Source organism: Somniosus microcephalus, chromosome 21, assembly GCF_052327205.1.
Source record: "Somniosus microcephalus isolate GS21.2 chromosome 21, FLI_Smic_1.0, whole genome shotgun sequence".
In the NCBI taxonomy this organism is placed as follows: Eukaryota; Metazoa; Chordata; class Chondrichthyes; order Squaliformes; family Somniosidae; genus Somniosus; species Somniosus microcephalus.
The window spans coordinates 78,890,200-78,904,778 of NC_141007.1; the positions used below are offsets into that span (position 1 = coordinate 78,890,200).

General features: G+C 50.6%; 1 protein-coding gene across 1 annotated transcript in view; it reads right to left on the reverse strand.

Annotated features, from left to right (window-relative positions):
* Nucleotides 1–5,249, reverse strand: part of mmd (monocyte to macrophage differentiation-associated) — an 81,039-nt gene extending 75,790 nt beyond the window's left edge. Inside the window, exon 1 of the mRNA XM_085964022.1 lies at nt 5,108–5,249. Coding sequence (XP_085820148.1) covers nt 5,108–5,139 — 32 coding nt within the window. The 5' untranslated portion in view covers nt 5,140–5,249. The remainder of the gene's footprint in view (nt 1–5,107) is intronic.
* Between the last annotated feature and the right edge of the window lie 9,330 nt (nt 5,250–14,579).

The following is a 14,579-nucleotide window of genomic DNA, read 5'->3' on the forward strand; positions in this document are numbered from 1 at the left end:
CTTTAAGGAGGAGATGTTCCAAGTACAGGCTAGGTACATTCCAACAAGAGGGAAGGGTAAGAGAACCAAAGCAAGGGCTCCTTGGATGACGAGTGGGATAGAGAAGATGATGAAACAAAAAAAGAGGCTGTATGATGCATGTCAGGTGAATTCTTCAAGGGAGAACCAGACCGAATACAATAAGTTGAGAGGGGAAGTGAAGATGAAAATAAGATTGGCAAAGAGAAAATATGAGAGTAGAATGGCGGTTAACATAAAAGGGAATCCAAAAATCTTCTACCAGCATGGAAACAGTAAGCGGGTAGAAGGAGGCGAGGTGGGGCCTATTAGGGACAAAGAAGGTGATATATGCTTAGAGGCGCAGGGCAAGGCTAGAATACTCAGTGAGAACTTTGTATCGGTGTTTACTAAGGAGGTGGATGCTGACAAAATATCTGTAGAAGTGGAAAAGGTAGAAGCAATGGAAGAGGTGAAAATTGATAGACAGGATGTACTAGAAAGGCTGGGTATGCTTAGAGTGGACAAGTCGCCTAGTCCAGATGGCTTGCATCCCAGGTTGCTAAGGGAATTGGGGGAGGAGATAGCGGAAGGGCTTGCCATAATTTTCCAATCTTCCCTCGATGAGGGGGAGGTGCCTGAGGATTGGAAAGTGGCAAATGTGACACCATTGTTCAAGAAAGGGTGTAAGGGCAATCCTAGTAACTACAGGCCGGTCAGTTTAACATCAGTGGTGGGTAAAGTTTTAGAAACAATAATCAAGGAAAACATTAACGGACACTTGGAGAGGTTTAAGCTAATTAAGGAGAGCCAACACGGATTTGTAAAATGCAGATCGCGTTTGACTAATCTAATTGAATTTTTTGATGAAGTAACAGGGAGGATTGATGAAGGGAATGCAATGGGTTTTGTCTACATGGATTTTCGGAAGGCGCTTAACAAAGTACCACATAGAAGGCTGGTTAACAAAATTGAGGCTCATGGAATAGGTGGGTCAGTGGCAGCTTGGATAAGGAATTGGCTTAAGGACAGAAAACAGCGAGTTGTGGTAAATGGCTGTTTTTCAGACTGGAGGATGGTAGACAGTGGTGTTCCCCAAGGGTCAGTGCTGGGGCCACTGCTTTTTTTGATATATATAAATGACCTGGGTATTGGAATGCAGAGTAGAATTTCTAAATTTGCCGATGACACCAAACTTAAGGCTGTGGCAAACAGTGACGATGATGCCAATCGACTGTAACAGGACATAGAAAGGCTAGCAGAATGGGCAGACAAGTGGCAGATGGAATTTAATACAGAGAAGTGTGAGGTGATGCATTTTGGCAGAAGGTACAGGGAGAGGCAATATACACTTAATGGCACAGTTTTAAAGAGTGTGCAGGGACAGAGGGACCTGGGAGTTAATGTGCATAGGTCCCTGAAGGTGGCAGGACATATTGCGAGAGTGGTTAGCAAAGCCTATGGGATCTTGGGCTTCATAAATAGAGGTATTGAGTACAAAAGTAGAGAAGTTATGCTGAACCTTTATAAAGCGCTGGTTAGGCCACAACTGGAGTATTGTGTCCAGTTCTGGTCACCGCACTTTAGGAAGGATGTGAAGGCCCTTGAGAGGGTGCAGAGGAGATTTACCAGAATGGTTCCGGGGATGGGGGATCTTAGCTACAAGGACAGGTTGGAGAAGCTGGATTTGTTTTCATTAGAGCAAAGGAGGTTGAGGGGTGATTTGATAGAGGTGTACAAGATTATGACGGGTTTGGATGGGCTAGACGGGGAAAGGCTGTTCCCACTAATTGATGGTACAAGGACTAGGAGACACAGATTTAAGGGTTTGGGCAAGAGATACAGGGGGGATGTGAGGAAAAACTTTTTTACACAGCGAGTGGTGAGGACCTGGATGGAACTCGCTGCCGACAGAAGTGGTGGAAGCGGAGACACTCAATGTTTCCAAGGGGAGACTGGATAGGCACTTGAGGGAAATAAACTAGCAGGGCTACGGGGATAGAGCGGGGGAATGGGACTGACTGGATTGCTCTACAGAGAGCCGGCACCGACTCGATGGGCCGAATGGCCTCCTTCTGTGCCATTACAACTCTATGATGGCTGAACAATTAACACCTCATTTACAGATGCAATACTGCATGTAAATAAATTAATTCAACTCTGAAGTTGCAGTTTGATCTGTTGTTTTGTATTTTAATAAACACTTTTATCATTATCAGACAGCATCATCCGCCTTGGCTCACCAGCTGCACAATTCAACAATTACAAAATGAGGGGAATAAGCTTCTAAACCAGACAATGAAATAGAAAGCCTACCTCAGAACCAGCCTGGTGATGCAGTCACTAGGGCTCAAAGAGAAAATGCAGTGTTAAGTGAAAGAGAAGTCGGTTTCGAGTGAACGCAAGTGAATTCTGAGCAGTTAGTTTAGCCAAGCACAAAGCAGCAGAGGTCACACCAAGGGTTGGACAACTGGCACTGAAACTATTAGGAGCAGTCTCCCCCAAGGATACAGTGAATGTGTCAATGTTTGCCCCATTGTGTGAGGCCATGTCATGGATAGTACATGCACTGTGCTCAGATTGAGTTACAAACGCACACTATACATCACCCAAATCAAAAGAAAAAACTGCCAATGCTAGAATCAGAAACAAAAACATACTGCTAGAAATGCACAGAGCTGTAAAGAGCGACTGCTTTGGGCACAAATACTCTTTCACATGCTGATACACCTGCTGTGTGTTTTCTGTTGCTAGAACACTGCTCTGTAACGGAGCCTATTCCACTCCCATCACTCAGCTCCCTGTCCTGTATGCCCACAACTGTGCACAACCCACTGGGCTCCATGAAGCTGTGCCCGCGATACACCAGCTCCTTGCCCTACAACTAGGCCGTGCCAAGCTCTTTCCAACAACAGTCCCACATACTCTCCATACCTTGATTCCCCAGGTCCTTCCTCCCTCCCGCCGTCAAACAAAAATTCAACTTCCGTCACCCCGGATCCGAGCTCCCCCTCTCCCCCCACAGATCCCCCCTCTCTCCCGATCCGAGCTCCCCCTCTCCTCCCACAGATCCCCCCTCTCTCCTGATCCGAGCTCCCCCTCTCCCCCCACAGATCCCCTCTCTCCCGATCCGAGCTCCCCTCATTCCCCCCCGAAAGCCTTCTTTCTCCCCCACACATGTCCAAGCTCCCACCCCACAATTGCCCCCCTCTCCCCTACACAGAACCCCCTCTCTCCCCCCACACATCTCTCTCACCCCACAGATCCCCTCTCTCCCCCCACAGATCTCCCTCTCTCTCCCCAGATCTCCCTCTCTCCCCACAGATCTCCCTCTCTCTCCCCACAGATCTCCCTCTCTCCCCACAGATCTCCCTCTCTCCCCACAGATCTCCCTCTCACTCCCCACAGATCCCCCTCTCACTCCCCACAGATCCCCTTTCTCCTCCCCACAGATCTCTCTCACCACAGATCTCTCTCCCCACAGATCCTCTCTCCCCACAGATCCCCTCTCCCCACAGATCCCCTTTCTCCTCCCCACAGATCTCCCACTCTCTCCCCACAGAAATCCTTTCTCCTCCCCAGAGATCTCTCTCCCCACAGATCTCTCCCTCTCCCCACAGATCCCCGCTCTCTCCCCACAGATCTCTCTCTCTCCCCACAGATCCCCTCTCTCCTCCCCACAGATCTCTTTCTCTCCACAGATCTCCCCCTCTCCCCACAGATCTCCCCCTCTCCCCATACATCCCCACTGTCTCCCCACAGATCTCTCTCTCTCCCCACAGATCTCCCACTCTCCCCACAGATCTCCCACTCTCCCCACAGATCCCCTACTCTCCCCCTCTCTCCCCACAGATCTCCCTCTCTCCCCACAGATCTCCCTCTCTCCCCACAGATCTCCCTCTCACTCCCCACAGATCCCCCTCACTCCCCACAGATCCCCTTTCTCCTCCCCACAGATCTCTCTCTCTCCCCAGATCCCCTTTCTCCTCCCCACAGATCTCCCACTCTCTCCCCACAGAAATCCTTTCTCCTCCACAGAGATCTCTCTCCCCACAGATCTCTCCCTCTCCCCACAGATCCCCCGCTCTCTCCCCACAGGTCTCTCTCTCTCCCCACAGATCCCCTCTCTCCTCCCCACAGATCTCTTTCTCCCCACAGATCTCCCCCTCTCCCCACAGATCTCCCCCTCTCCCCATACATCCCCTCTCTCCCCACAGATCTCCCACTCTCCCCACAGATCTCCCACTCTCCCCACAGATCTCCCACTCTCCCCACAGATCTCCCACTCTCCCCACAGATCTCCCACTCTCTCCCCACAGATCTCTCTCCCCACAGATCTCCCACTCTCTCCCAACAGATCTCTCTCTCCCCACAGATCTCCCTCTCCCCACAGATCTCTCTCTCCCAACAGATCTCTCTCTCCACAGATCTCTCTCTCTCCCCACAGATCGCTCCACAGATCTCGCTCTCTCCCCACAGATCTCTCTCTCTCTCCCCACAGATCCCTTTCTCTCCCCAGATCTCTCTCTCCCCCACAGATCTCTCTCTCCCCACAGATCTCCCTCTCCCAACAGATCTCTCTCTCTCCCCACAGATCTCCCTCTCCCCACAGATCTCTATCTCTCCCCACAGATCTCTCTCTCCACAGATCTCTCTCTCCCCACAGATCGCTCCACAGATCTCGCTCTCTCCCCACAGATCTCTCTCCCCACAGATCTCTCTCTCTCTCCCCACAGATCCCTTTCTCTCCCCAGATCTCTCTCTCTCCCCCACAGATCTCTCTCCCCCACAGATCTCCCACTCTCTCCCCACAGATCTCCCTCTCCCCACAGATCTCCCTCTCTTCCCACAGATCTCTCTCCCCACAGATCTCCCTCTCTTCCCACAGATCTCTCCACAGATCTCCCTCCCCACAGATCTCCCTCCCCACAGATCCCCTCTCTCTCTCCCCACAGATCCCCTCTCTCTCTCCCCACAGATCTCACTCTCTCTCCCCACAGATCCCCTCTCTCTCTCCCCACAGATCTCCCTCTGTCTCTATCCGCCACTCTGAGGCGGTGAGAGGGGCTGCCTGTGCCCGGTGCTCTGTCTGAAGACGGGAAGCTCCTACCTGATGTGAGAAACGGGTTTCCCGTGTCCCATGGCGGCACGGTCCCGGGGCACTGACCGTCCGCCGCCGAGGCTGGTCCCGGGGCTCCGCCTCCCTCCCGCCTCCCGGCACCGGCGGCTGCCACAGCCGCACTGCGCATGCCCAGACCGGCGCACCGGGTGCGCCTGCGCGGCGGGGGCGGGCAGCGAGCATGCGCCGCAACCGTTTCTGCGCGCGACCAACGACCGAGCTGCGCCGCCGCCGCCGCCATCTTGGTGATGGAGCCCCGGCTGTCGACTGGTGCTGGAGGAAACAGGTAGCAGCTCACTGCAGCCGCTCTCTCCTTCTCCTTTATACATTTGCCCTCTTAATTCAGCTCACTCTCTTGTCAATGGGTAAAGTAGCATTTGCTAAGAAGGTGTAATTAGAGCACGATCAGCACAGCTCTTTGCCAGTGCTTGCCCTTCCCTCATAGAAACATAGAAGATAGGAGCAGGAGTAGGCCATTCGGCCCTTCGAGCCTGCTCCGCCATTCAATGCGATCATGGCTGATCATCCAAATTCAGTACCCTGTCCCTGCCTTCTCTCCATATCCCTTGATCCCTTTAGCCTTAAGAAATATATCCAACTCTTTCTTGAATATACTTAATGAACTGGCCTCCACCGCCCTCTGTGGCAGAGAATTCCACAGGTTCACCACTCTCTGGGTGAAGAAATTCCTCCTCATTTCAGTCCTAAATGGCTTGCCCCTTATCCTTAGACTGTGACCCCTGGTTCTGGACTCCCCGGCCATCAGAAACATCCTTCCTGCATCTAGTCTGTCCAGGCCCGACAGAATTTTATAGGTTTCGATGAGATCCCCTCTCAATCTTCTAAACTTCAGTGAGTATAAGCCCAATCGACACAATCTCTCCTCATACGTCATTCCTGCCATCCCAGGTATCGGCCTGGTGAATCTTCGCTGCACTGCTTCCATGGCAAGAACGTCCTTCCTCAGGTAAGGCGACCAAAACTGCACACAATACTCAAGGTGTGGTTGTGGTAAACCACTGTTGTTAGTATTGTTGTTCACCACTGTTGTTAGTACTGTTGTTCACTGTTAGTACTGTTGTTCACTCTTGCATATTGTTGTACTTGTCTGTGCATGCCTCAGCTGACTCCGCCCCTGGCTCCACCCTCATGGCTGGGTATAAAGGTCGCTGCTCAGAAGCCTCCGGCCCTTTTGGATACCAGGCAACCACAAGAGGCATGCTCTGTTCTTTGGTAATAAAAGCCTGTTTATTACTTTCTCAATCTCCAGTCTTTTGTAGCAATTGATAGTGCATCAATTTTATTACCAAAGTTAAATGTTGGCTGCGGATGCTGATCAACCGATGGCGCAAAACGCTGAGCAGCAGGCGCTGCTGCGAGCCCTCAGACCAACATGCCTGGACCGAGACCCCCAAGAAGCGGGTTCGTCGACTAAATTCGCACAATGGCTGCGTTGCTTTGAGGCGTATCTGGAAGCCTCGACCGTGACTCTTGATGAAAATAAACTGAAAATCCTGGCCTCGAAGGTGAGCCACCAAGTCTATACTTTAATCCAAGATGCGACGACCTACGCGGCGGCTATCGACCTACTGAAAGGGCAGTATGCACGCCCGGTTAACACGGTCTATGCCAGGCACCTTTTAAGATCTCGCAGACAGCAGCCCGGGGAATCGGTGGAAGCCTTCCTACGGGCACTGCGGGTACTCGGACGCGGCTGCGACTGCAAGGAAGTATCGGCCGCGGCACATGCGGAGGGACTGATACGAGACGCTTTCGTTGCGGGTCTAAGGTCCGACTACTCCCGGCAGAGGCTGCTGGAGAAGGGTGAAATAGACCTGACAAAGGCAGTGTCCCTCGCGCTCTCGCTCGACGCGGCCCACAGAAATATGGACGCTTTCTCCCCTCATCGCCCCGCGCCATGGACGCTGCAATCTTGGGCCATGGGACCGCCACCTCCGACTGCTGCAGCGATGTCCAAGGCACAAAAATGCTATTTTTGTGGCCAAGCTAAACACCCTAGAGCACGCTGCCCCGCGAAGAATGCTACCTGCTCCGGCTGCGGGAAGAAAGGTCACTACGTTAGCGCCTGCAAAGGGAAGACCGCTAACGCCAGCAGCGCTGCGTGCGAACCGTGGGCGCAGCCATCTTGTCCGCCATCTTGGGCTCCCCCAGCCGCGTGGGGATCGGGACCGTGGGCGCCGCCATTTTGTCCGCCATCTTGGACGCCTCCGACTTTGGTTACGGGGGACCCGGACTCCACCACCGCCTCATCGGACGACCGCATCGACACGCTTGAACATACGCTGGCTTCCGTGACGCTGGATCAATCTCTCCCGCATCAACTGTCCAGGTCCATGATGGACATTACGGTAAACGGCCGCGCCACTACCTGCCTTTTTGACAGCGGGAGCACGGAGAGTTTTATACACCCCGACACGGTGCGGAGTTACTCTCTCCCGGTCCTGCCGACGCGTCATCGCATCTCTATGGCTTCCAAAGCCCAGTCAGCGGACGTCGGTGGCTACTGTATGGTGACTCTTTCAGTGCGGGGTACTGAATACAAAAATTTTAAACTTCTGGTCCTGCCCCATCTCTGCGCTGCCGTCCTACTGGGGTTGGATTTTCAGTGCCACCTTAAGAGTGTCACTTTAGCGTATGGTGGACCCCTCCCCCCTCTCACAGTCTGCAGCCAGCAGTTTTTAAATCGCCCGCCGCGCGCCATTTGCAGCCTCTCCACCCTTAAAGTCTCCCCCCCTCCTTGTTCGCTAACCTCACCCGCGACTGTAAGCCCATCGCTACCAAAAGTAGGCGTTACAGTGCCGGGGATAGGGGTTTCATTAAATCCGAGGTAGCGAGACTCCTGAAGGAAGGGATTATCGAGAGCAGCAATAGCCCATGGCGAGCACAAGTGGTGGTGGTGAAGGCTGGCGGCAAACAGCGCCTAGTTATTGACTACAGCCAGACGATCAACCGCTACACCCAGCTGGATGCATATCCACTCCCCCGCATATCTGACATGGTCAATCAGATAGCACAATACCGGGTGTTCTCGACGATTGATCTGAAGTCGGCATACCACCAGCTCCCCATCAGGGCTGAGGACCGCCAGTACACAGCTTTTGAAGCTGACGGTCGGCTCTATCACTTTCTCAGAGTTCCCTTCGGCGTCACCAACGGAGTTTCTGTCTTCCAATGGGATATGGACCGGATGGTTGACCAGAACGCGCTCCAGGCCACTTTCCCATATCTAGACAACGTCACCATCTGCGGCCACGACCAGCAGGACCACGACGTTAATCTAGAGAAATTCCTCCGGACGGCCCAGCGGCTGAATCTCACATACAACAAAGACAAATGTATGTTTCGTACTACGCGCCTTGCTATTCTTGGCTGCGTAGTGGAGAACGGAGTCATCGGCCCAGACCCCGATAGAATGCGCCCCCTTATGGAGCTCCCCCTCCCCCACTGCCAGAAAGCACTGAAGAGATGCCTGGGGTTTTTCTCGTACTATGCTCAGTGGGTGCCCAACTATGCGGATAAAGCCTGACCCCTCATCAAGTCCGCCTCCTTCCCCCTGACAGCAGAGGCCTGTGCAGCCTTCACTCTCATAAAAGGAGACATTGCGAAGGCCACAATGCACGCTGTGGATGAGTCCCTTCCTTTTCAAGTGGAGAGCGACGCATCCGACTTTGCCCTAGCTGCAACCCTTAACCAGGCGGGGAGACCCGTGGCCTTTTTCTCAAGGACCCTCCAGGGCCCCGAGATTCGACACTCCTCTGTCGAAAAGGAGGCCCAGGCCATTGTGGAAGCCGTGCGACATTGGCGGCATTACCTGGCCGGAAAACGATTTACCCTGCTCACTGACCAGCGTTCAGTGGCTTTTATGTTTCATAATAAGCAGCGGGGCAAAATCAAGAATGACAAGATCTTAAGGTGGAGAATCGAACTCTCCACCTACAATTACGATATCTTGTACCGGCCCGGGAAACTCAATGAGCCCCCAGATGCCCTATCACGTGGTACGTGCGCCAACGCGCAGGTTGATAGGCTACAGACCCTCCACAATGACCTCTGCCACCCGGGGGTCACCAGGTTCTTCCATTTTATCAAATCCCGTAACCTGCCCTACTCCATCGAGGAGGTCAGGACCATGACCAGGAACTGCCAGATCTGTGCCGAGTGCAAGCCGCATTTTTATAGGCCAGACAGAGCGAGCCTGATCAAAGCCACGCGCCCCTTCGAGCGGCTGAGCATCGATTTTAAAGGGCCCCTCCCCTCCTCTGACCGCAATGTGTACTTCCTCAATATAATTGATGAGTACTCCCGTTTCCCGTTTGCCATCCCTTGCTCGGACATGACCAGTACCACGGTCATTAAATGTCTGAATGACCTCTTCGCCTTGTTCGGTTTCCCTAGCTATATCCATAGCGACAGGGGCTCATCTTTTATGAGCGACGAACTTCGGCAGTACCTGCTCGCGAGAGGCATTGCTACAAGCAGGACCACCAGCTACAACCCCCGGGGTAACGGCCAGGTGGAAAGGGAGAATGCGACAGTCTGGAAGGCAGTCCTTTTAAACTTAAAATCTAAGGGCCTTCCGACCTCCCGCTGGCAGGAGGTCCTCCCTGCTCCATTCCATTCGGTCGCTGCTCTGTACACCCACCAATGCCACTCCTCACGAGAGAATGTTCTCCTTCCCCAGGAAGTCCACGTCGGGGATTTCGCTACCAACATGGCTGACTTCTCCAGGTCCCGTCCTACTGTGGAAGCACGTGAGGACCCATAAGGCGGACCCCCTGGCCGAGAGGGTGAGCCTCCTCCACGCCAACCCGCAGTATGCTTACGTGGTGTACCCGGACGGGCGGGAGGACACAGTCTCCATTCGAGACCTCGCACCTGCAGGTGCTCCTGAAACACCCTCTTCGCCACCCACCGCTACTCCTGCCTACCCCCAGGACACAGTCCCCGCACGAGACCTCGCACCTTCGGGTGCCTCTGAGAGACCACCATCGCTACCTCCCATTACCCATGCTCTGACCCCTGTAGACAGCATGCAGCAGCCCCAGGGTCCGCCACCTGCTACACCTCCTCTGAACGAGACACCGGGTTCACCGTTGGATGCTGCACCATCACTGCCGCTGCTGCGACGCTCAGGACGGCTTACAAGGCCTCCTGATAGACTTCAGTACACGAATTTTTAGTGCACTTCACCCCGCCGGACTCAATTCTAAACAAGGGGTGAATGTGGTAAACCACTGTTGTTAGTATTGTTGTTCACCACTGTTGTTAGTACTGTTGTTCACTGTTAGTACTGTTGTTCACTCTTGCATATTGTTGTACTTGTCTGTGCATGCCTCAGCTGACTCCGCCCCTGGCTCCACCCTCATGGCTGGGTATAAAGGTCGCTGCTCAGAAGCCTCCGGCCCTTTTGGATACCAGGCAACCACAAGAGGCATGCTCTGTTCTTTGGTAATAAAAGCCTGTTTATTACTTTCTCAATCTCCAGTCTTTTGTAGCAATTGATAGTGCATCAGTGGTCTCACCAAGGCCCTGTACAACTGCAGCAAGACACCCTTGTTCTTGCACTCGAACCCTCTTGCTACGAAGGCCAACATACCATTTGCCTTCTTAACCGCCTGCTGCACCTGCATGCTTACCTTCAGCGACTGGCGTACAAGAACACCCAGGTCTCTTTGCACTTCCCCTTCTCCCAATCTATTACTATTCAAATAATAATCTGCCTTCCTGTTTTTGCCACCAAAGTGGATAACCTCACATTTATCCACATTATAGTGCATTTGCCATGTTTCTGCCCAATCACCCAACCTGTCCAAATCGTGCTGGAGTTTCACGACATCCTCCTCACAGCATACCCTCCCACCCAGCTTTGTGTCGTCTGCAAATTTGGAGATATTACATCCAATTCCCTCGTCCAGATCATTAATATATATTGTGAACAGCTGGGGTCCTAGGACCGATCCTTGTGGTACCCCACTAGTCACTGCCTGCCACTCGGAAAACGACCCGTTTATTCCAACTCTCTGCTTTCTGTCCGCCAACCAGTTCTCTATCCAAGTCAATACCTTGCCCCCAATCCCATGTGCCTTAATTTTGCACGCTAATCTCTTATGTGGGACCTTATCGAAAGCCTTCTGAAAGTCCAAATACACCACATCCACTGGTTCTCCCTTATCTATTTTACCAGTTACATCCTCAAAAAATTCCAGTAGATTAGTCAAGCATGATTTACCTTTTGTAAATCCATGTTGACTTTGTCCGATCCAGTCACTGCTTTCCAAGTGCTCTGCTATTACATCTTTTATAATGGACTCTAGCATTTCCCCCACTACCGATGTCAAGCTTACCGGTCTATAATTCCCCGCCTTTTCTCTACCACCTTTTTTGAATAGTGGGGTAACATTAGCTACCCGCCAATCCATGGGTACCATTCCAGAGTCTATCGAGTTCTGGAAGATGACCAGCAATGCATCTACTATTTCTAGGGCCACTTCCTTAAGTACCCTGGGATGTAGATTATCAGGCCCTGGGGATTTATCGGCCTTCAGTCCCATCAATTTTCCTAACACCATTTCCCTACAAATACTGATTTCTTTCAGTTCCTCCCTTTCATCAGACCCTATGTTCCCCGGCATCTCTGGGAGGTTATTTGTGTCCTCCTTTGTGAAGACAGAACCAAAATATGTATTTAGTTGGTCTGCCATTTCTTTGTTCCCCATGATAAATTCCCCCGATTCTGACTGCAAGGGACCTACGCTTGACTTCACCAATCTTTTTCTCTTCACATATCTATAAAAGCTTTTACAGTCAGTTTTTATGTTCTCTGCAAGCTTATTCTCATATTCTATTTTCCCTTTCTTAATTAATCCCTTTGTCCTCCTTTGTTGAATCCTAAACTGCTCCCAATCCTCAGGATTATTGCTTTTTCTGGCCAATTTATATGCCCTCTCCTTGGACCTTATGCTATCCCTAATTTCCCTTGTTAGCCACGGTTGGGTCACCTTTTTTGTTTTATTTTTATGCCAAACTGGGATGAACAAATTCTGTAGTTCATCCATTCGGTCTTTGAATGTTTGCTATTGCCTATCCACCGTCAACCCTTTGAGTACCATTCCCCAATCAATCCTACCCAACTCGCTCCTCAGACCATCATAGTTTCCTTTATTTAAATTGAGGACCCTAGTCTCCGAGTCAACGACTTCATTCTCCATCTTAATGAAGAATTCGATCATATTATGATCGCTCCGACCCAAGGGGCCTCTTACAACAAGTTTGCTAATTAATCCTTTCTTGTTACATAATACCCAGTCTAAGATGGCCTGATCTCTGGTTGGTTCCTCGACATATTGGTCCAGGAAACCATCCCGTAAACACTTCAGGAATTCCTCCTCCACAGTATCTAAACCCTGCTCCCTTGCCTCATCTTCTCCCCTTGCTTGGCGCTTTGTCCAGAAAGTGCTCTGAGTTGTCGTTCTCCATTATGATATATAATAGTTTACTATACCAATGATACCATTATATAAATGTAAATTGTTCTTGAGTGAGAAACAGCATCAAACAGTATTTTTGCCCCGATTCATTTTCAGAATGTATGTTCCACTCTGACATCCAGTATATTAATCACTATTCTTTCCAGAAAGTCATTGAGCTTGCAGAGCTTGGCAGAAGCGCTGAAGTCCCCAGAGATCAGATTAAGAGTTTGTTGGGATTTATTGAATCATGCCACCCATGCCCGTTGTCTGCAGATTGTGTTTCGGATCAGGAGTGCCCATGTTTGCAGATGAAAATCAGCGCTTGTTTGCTGGTTGTGGGTCTACTTCAAAGCCACTCTTGGCTCTATCGTCAGGACCACTCCTCGGATCTACTTGCTTTGCTACTGCTCAACTCCAGTGGATTGAACAATGCAGCACACAAAATGTGAGAGAATCCGAGTAATTCAAACTGGCACTCTTTCCGCTCCCCACCCAGCAGTTCAAGCTGGCATGGTTCATGGAGTGTTGGGTATATCTATTGCTTTAAGTAATGGCAAGCCTGTGCCCCACTACACTGAAAGTAGCTGCATGTCAGAAGATTATATTCAGAGCTATTTTTCAATTGTCATTTTTTTGAGGTTGTATCAGCTTTCTTAAAGCTGTTGGCCAATTTCACAGCCAAGTTCTGTATTGATAGTGATTTATTGATTTCTAAAAAAATAATGTTTCTATCATGTTGTTAGACACTTTGAATGGTAGTAAAACATTGGAGTACTAATTGGTACCTTTGATCCTATTCACTCTCACATTTATACCATGAAATTCTGTCCAGTGAAACAAGTATTTTGTCATTTGACCCTTTTTATTTGAAAAGGTGGTGGAAGCAGATTCAGTAGTAACTTTCAAAAGGGAATTGGATAAATACTTGAAAAGGAGAATTTTGCAGGACTATGGAGAAAGAGCAGGGGAGTGGGACTAATTGGAGAGCTCGTTCAAAGAGCCGGCACAGGCACGATGGGCCGAATATCCTCCTTCTATGTTGTATGATTCTATTTACGAATCACAGGAAGTTAATATGCAGGTACAGCAAGCAATTAGGAAGGCAAATGGTATGTTAGCCTTTATTGCAAGGGGATTGGTGTATAAGAATAACAAAGTCTTGCTGCAATTATATAGGGCTTTGGTGAGCCCACACCTGGAGTCCTGTGTACAGTTTGGTCTTCTTACCTAAGGAAGGATATACTTGCCTTAGAGGGGGTGCAGTGAAGGTTCACTAGATTGATTCCTGGGATGAGAGGGTTGTCCTATGAGGAGAGATTGAATAGAATGAGTCTATATTCTCTGGAGTTTAGATGAATGAGAGGTGATCTCATTGAAATGTATAAAATTCTTACAGGGCTTGTCAGGGTAGATGCTGAGTGGCTCACATGTACTGTCCACAAAAAGCAGGTTGAATCCAATCCGGCCAATTATCGCCTCATCAGCCTACTCTCAATCATCAGCAAAGTGATGGAAGGTGTCGTCGACAGTGCTATCAAGTGACACTTACTCACCAATAATCTGCTCACTCTAGCTCAGTTTGAGTTCCGTCAAGACCATACAGCTTCAGACCTCATTACAGCTTTGGTCCAAGCATGGATAAAAGAGCAGAATTCCAGAGTTGAGGTGAGAGTGACTGTTCTTGGCATTAAGGTAGCATTTGACCGAGTGTGGCACCAAGGAGCCCTAGTAAAAAGAAGTCAGTGGGGATCAGGGGGAAAACTCTCCACTGGCTGGAGTCATACCTAGCACAAAGGAAGATGGTTGTGGTTGTTGGAGGCCAATCATCTCGACCCCATGACATCGCTGCAGGATTTCCTCAGGGCAGTGTCCTAGGCCCAACCATCTTCAGCTGCTTTATCTTCTTCTTCTTAGGCAGTCCCTCAGAACCAAGGATGACTAGCTTCCACACTAAAAATGAGTTCTCAGGTGAC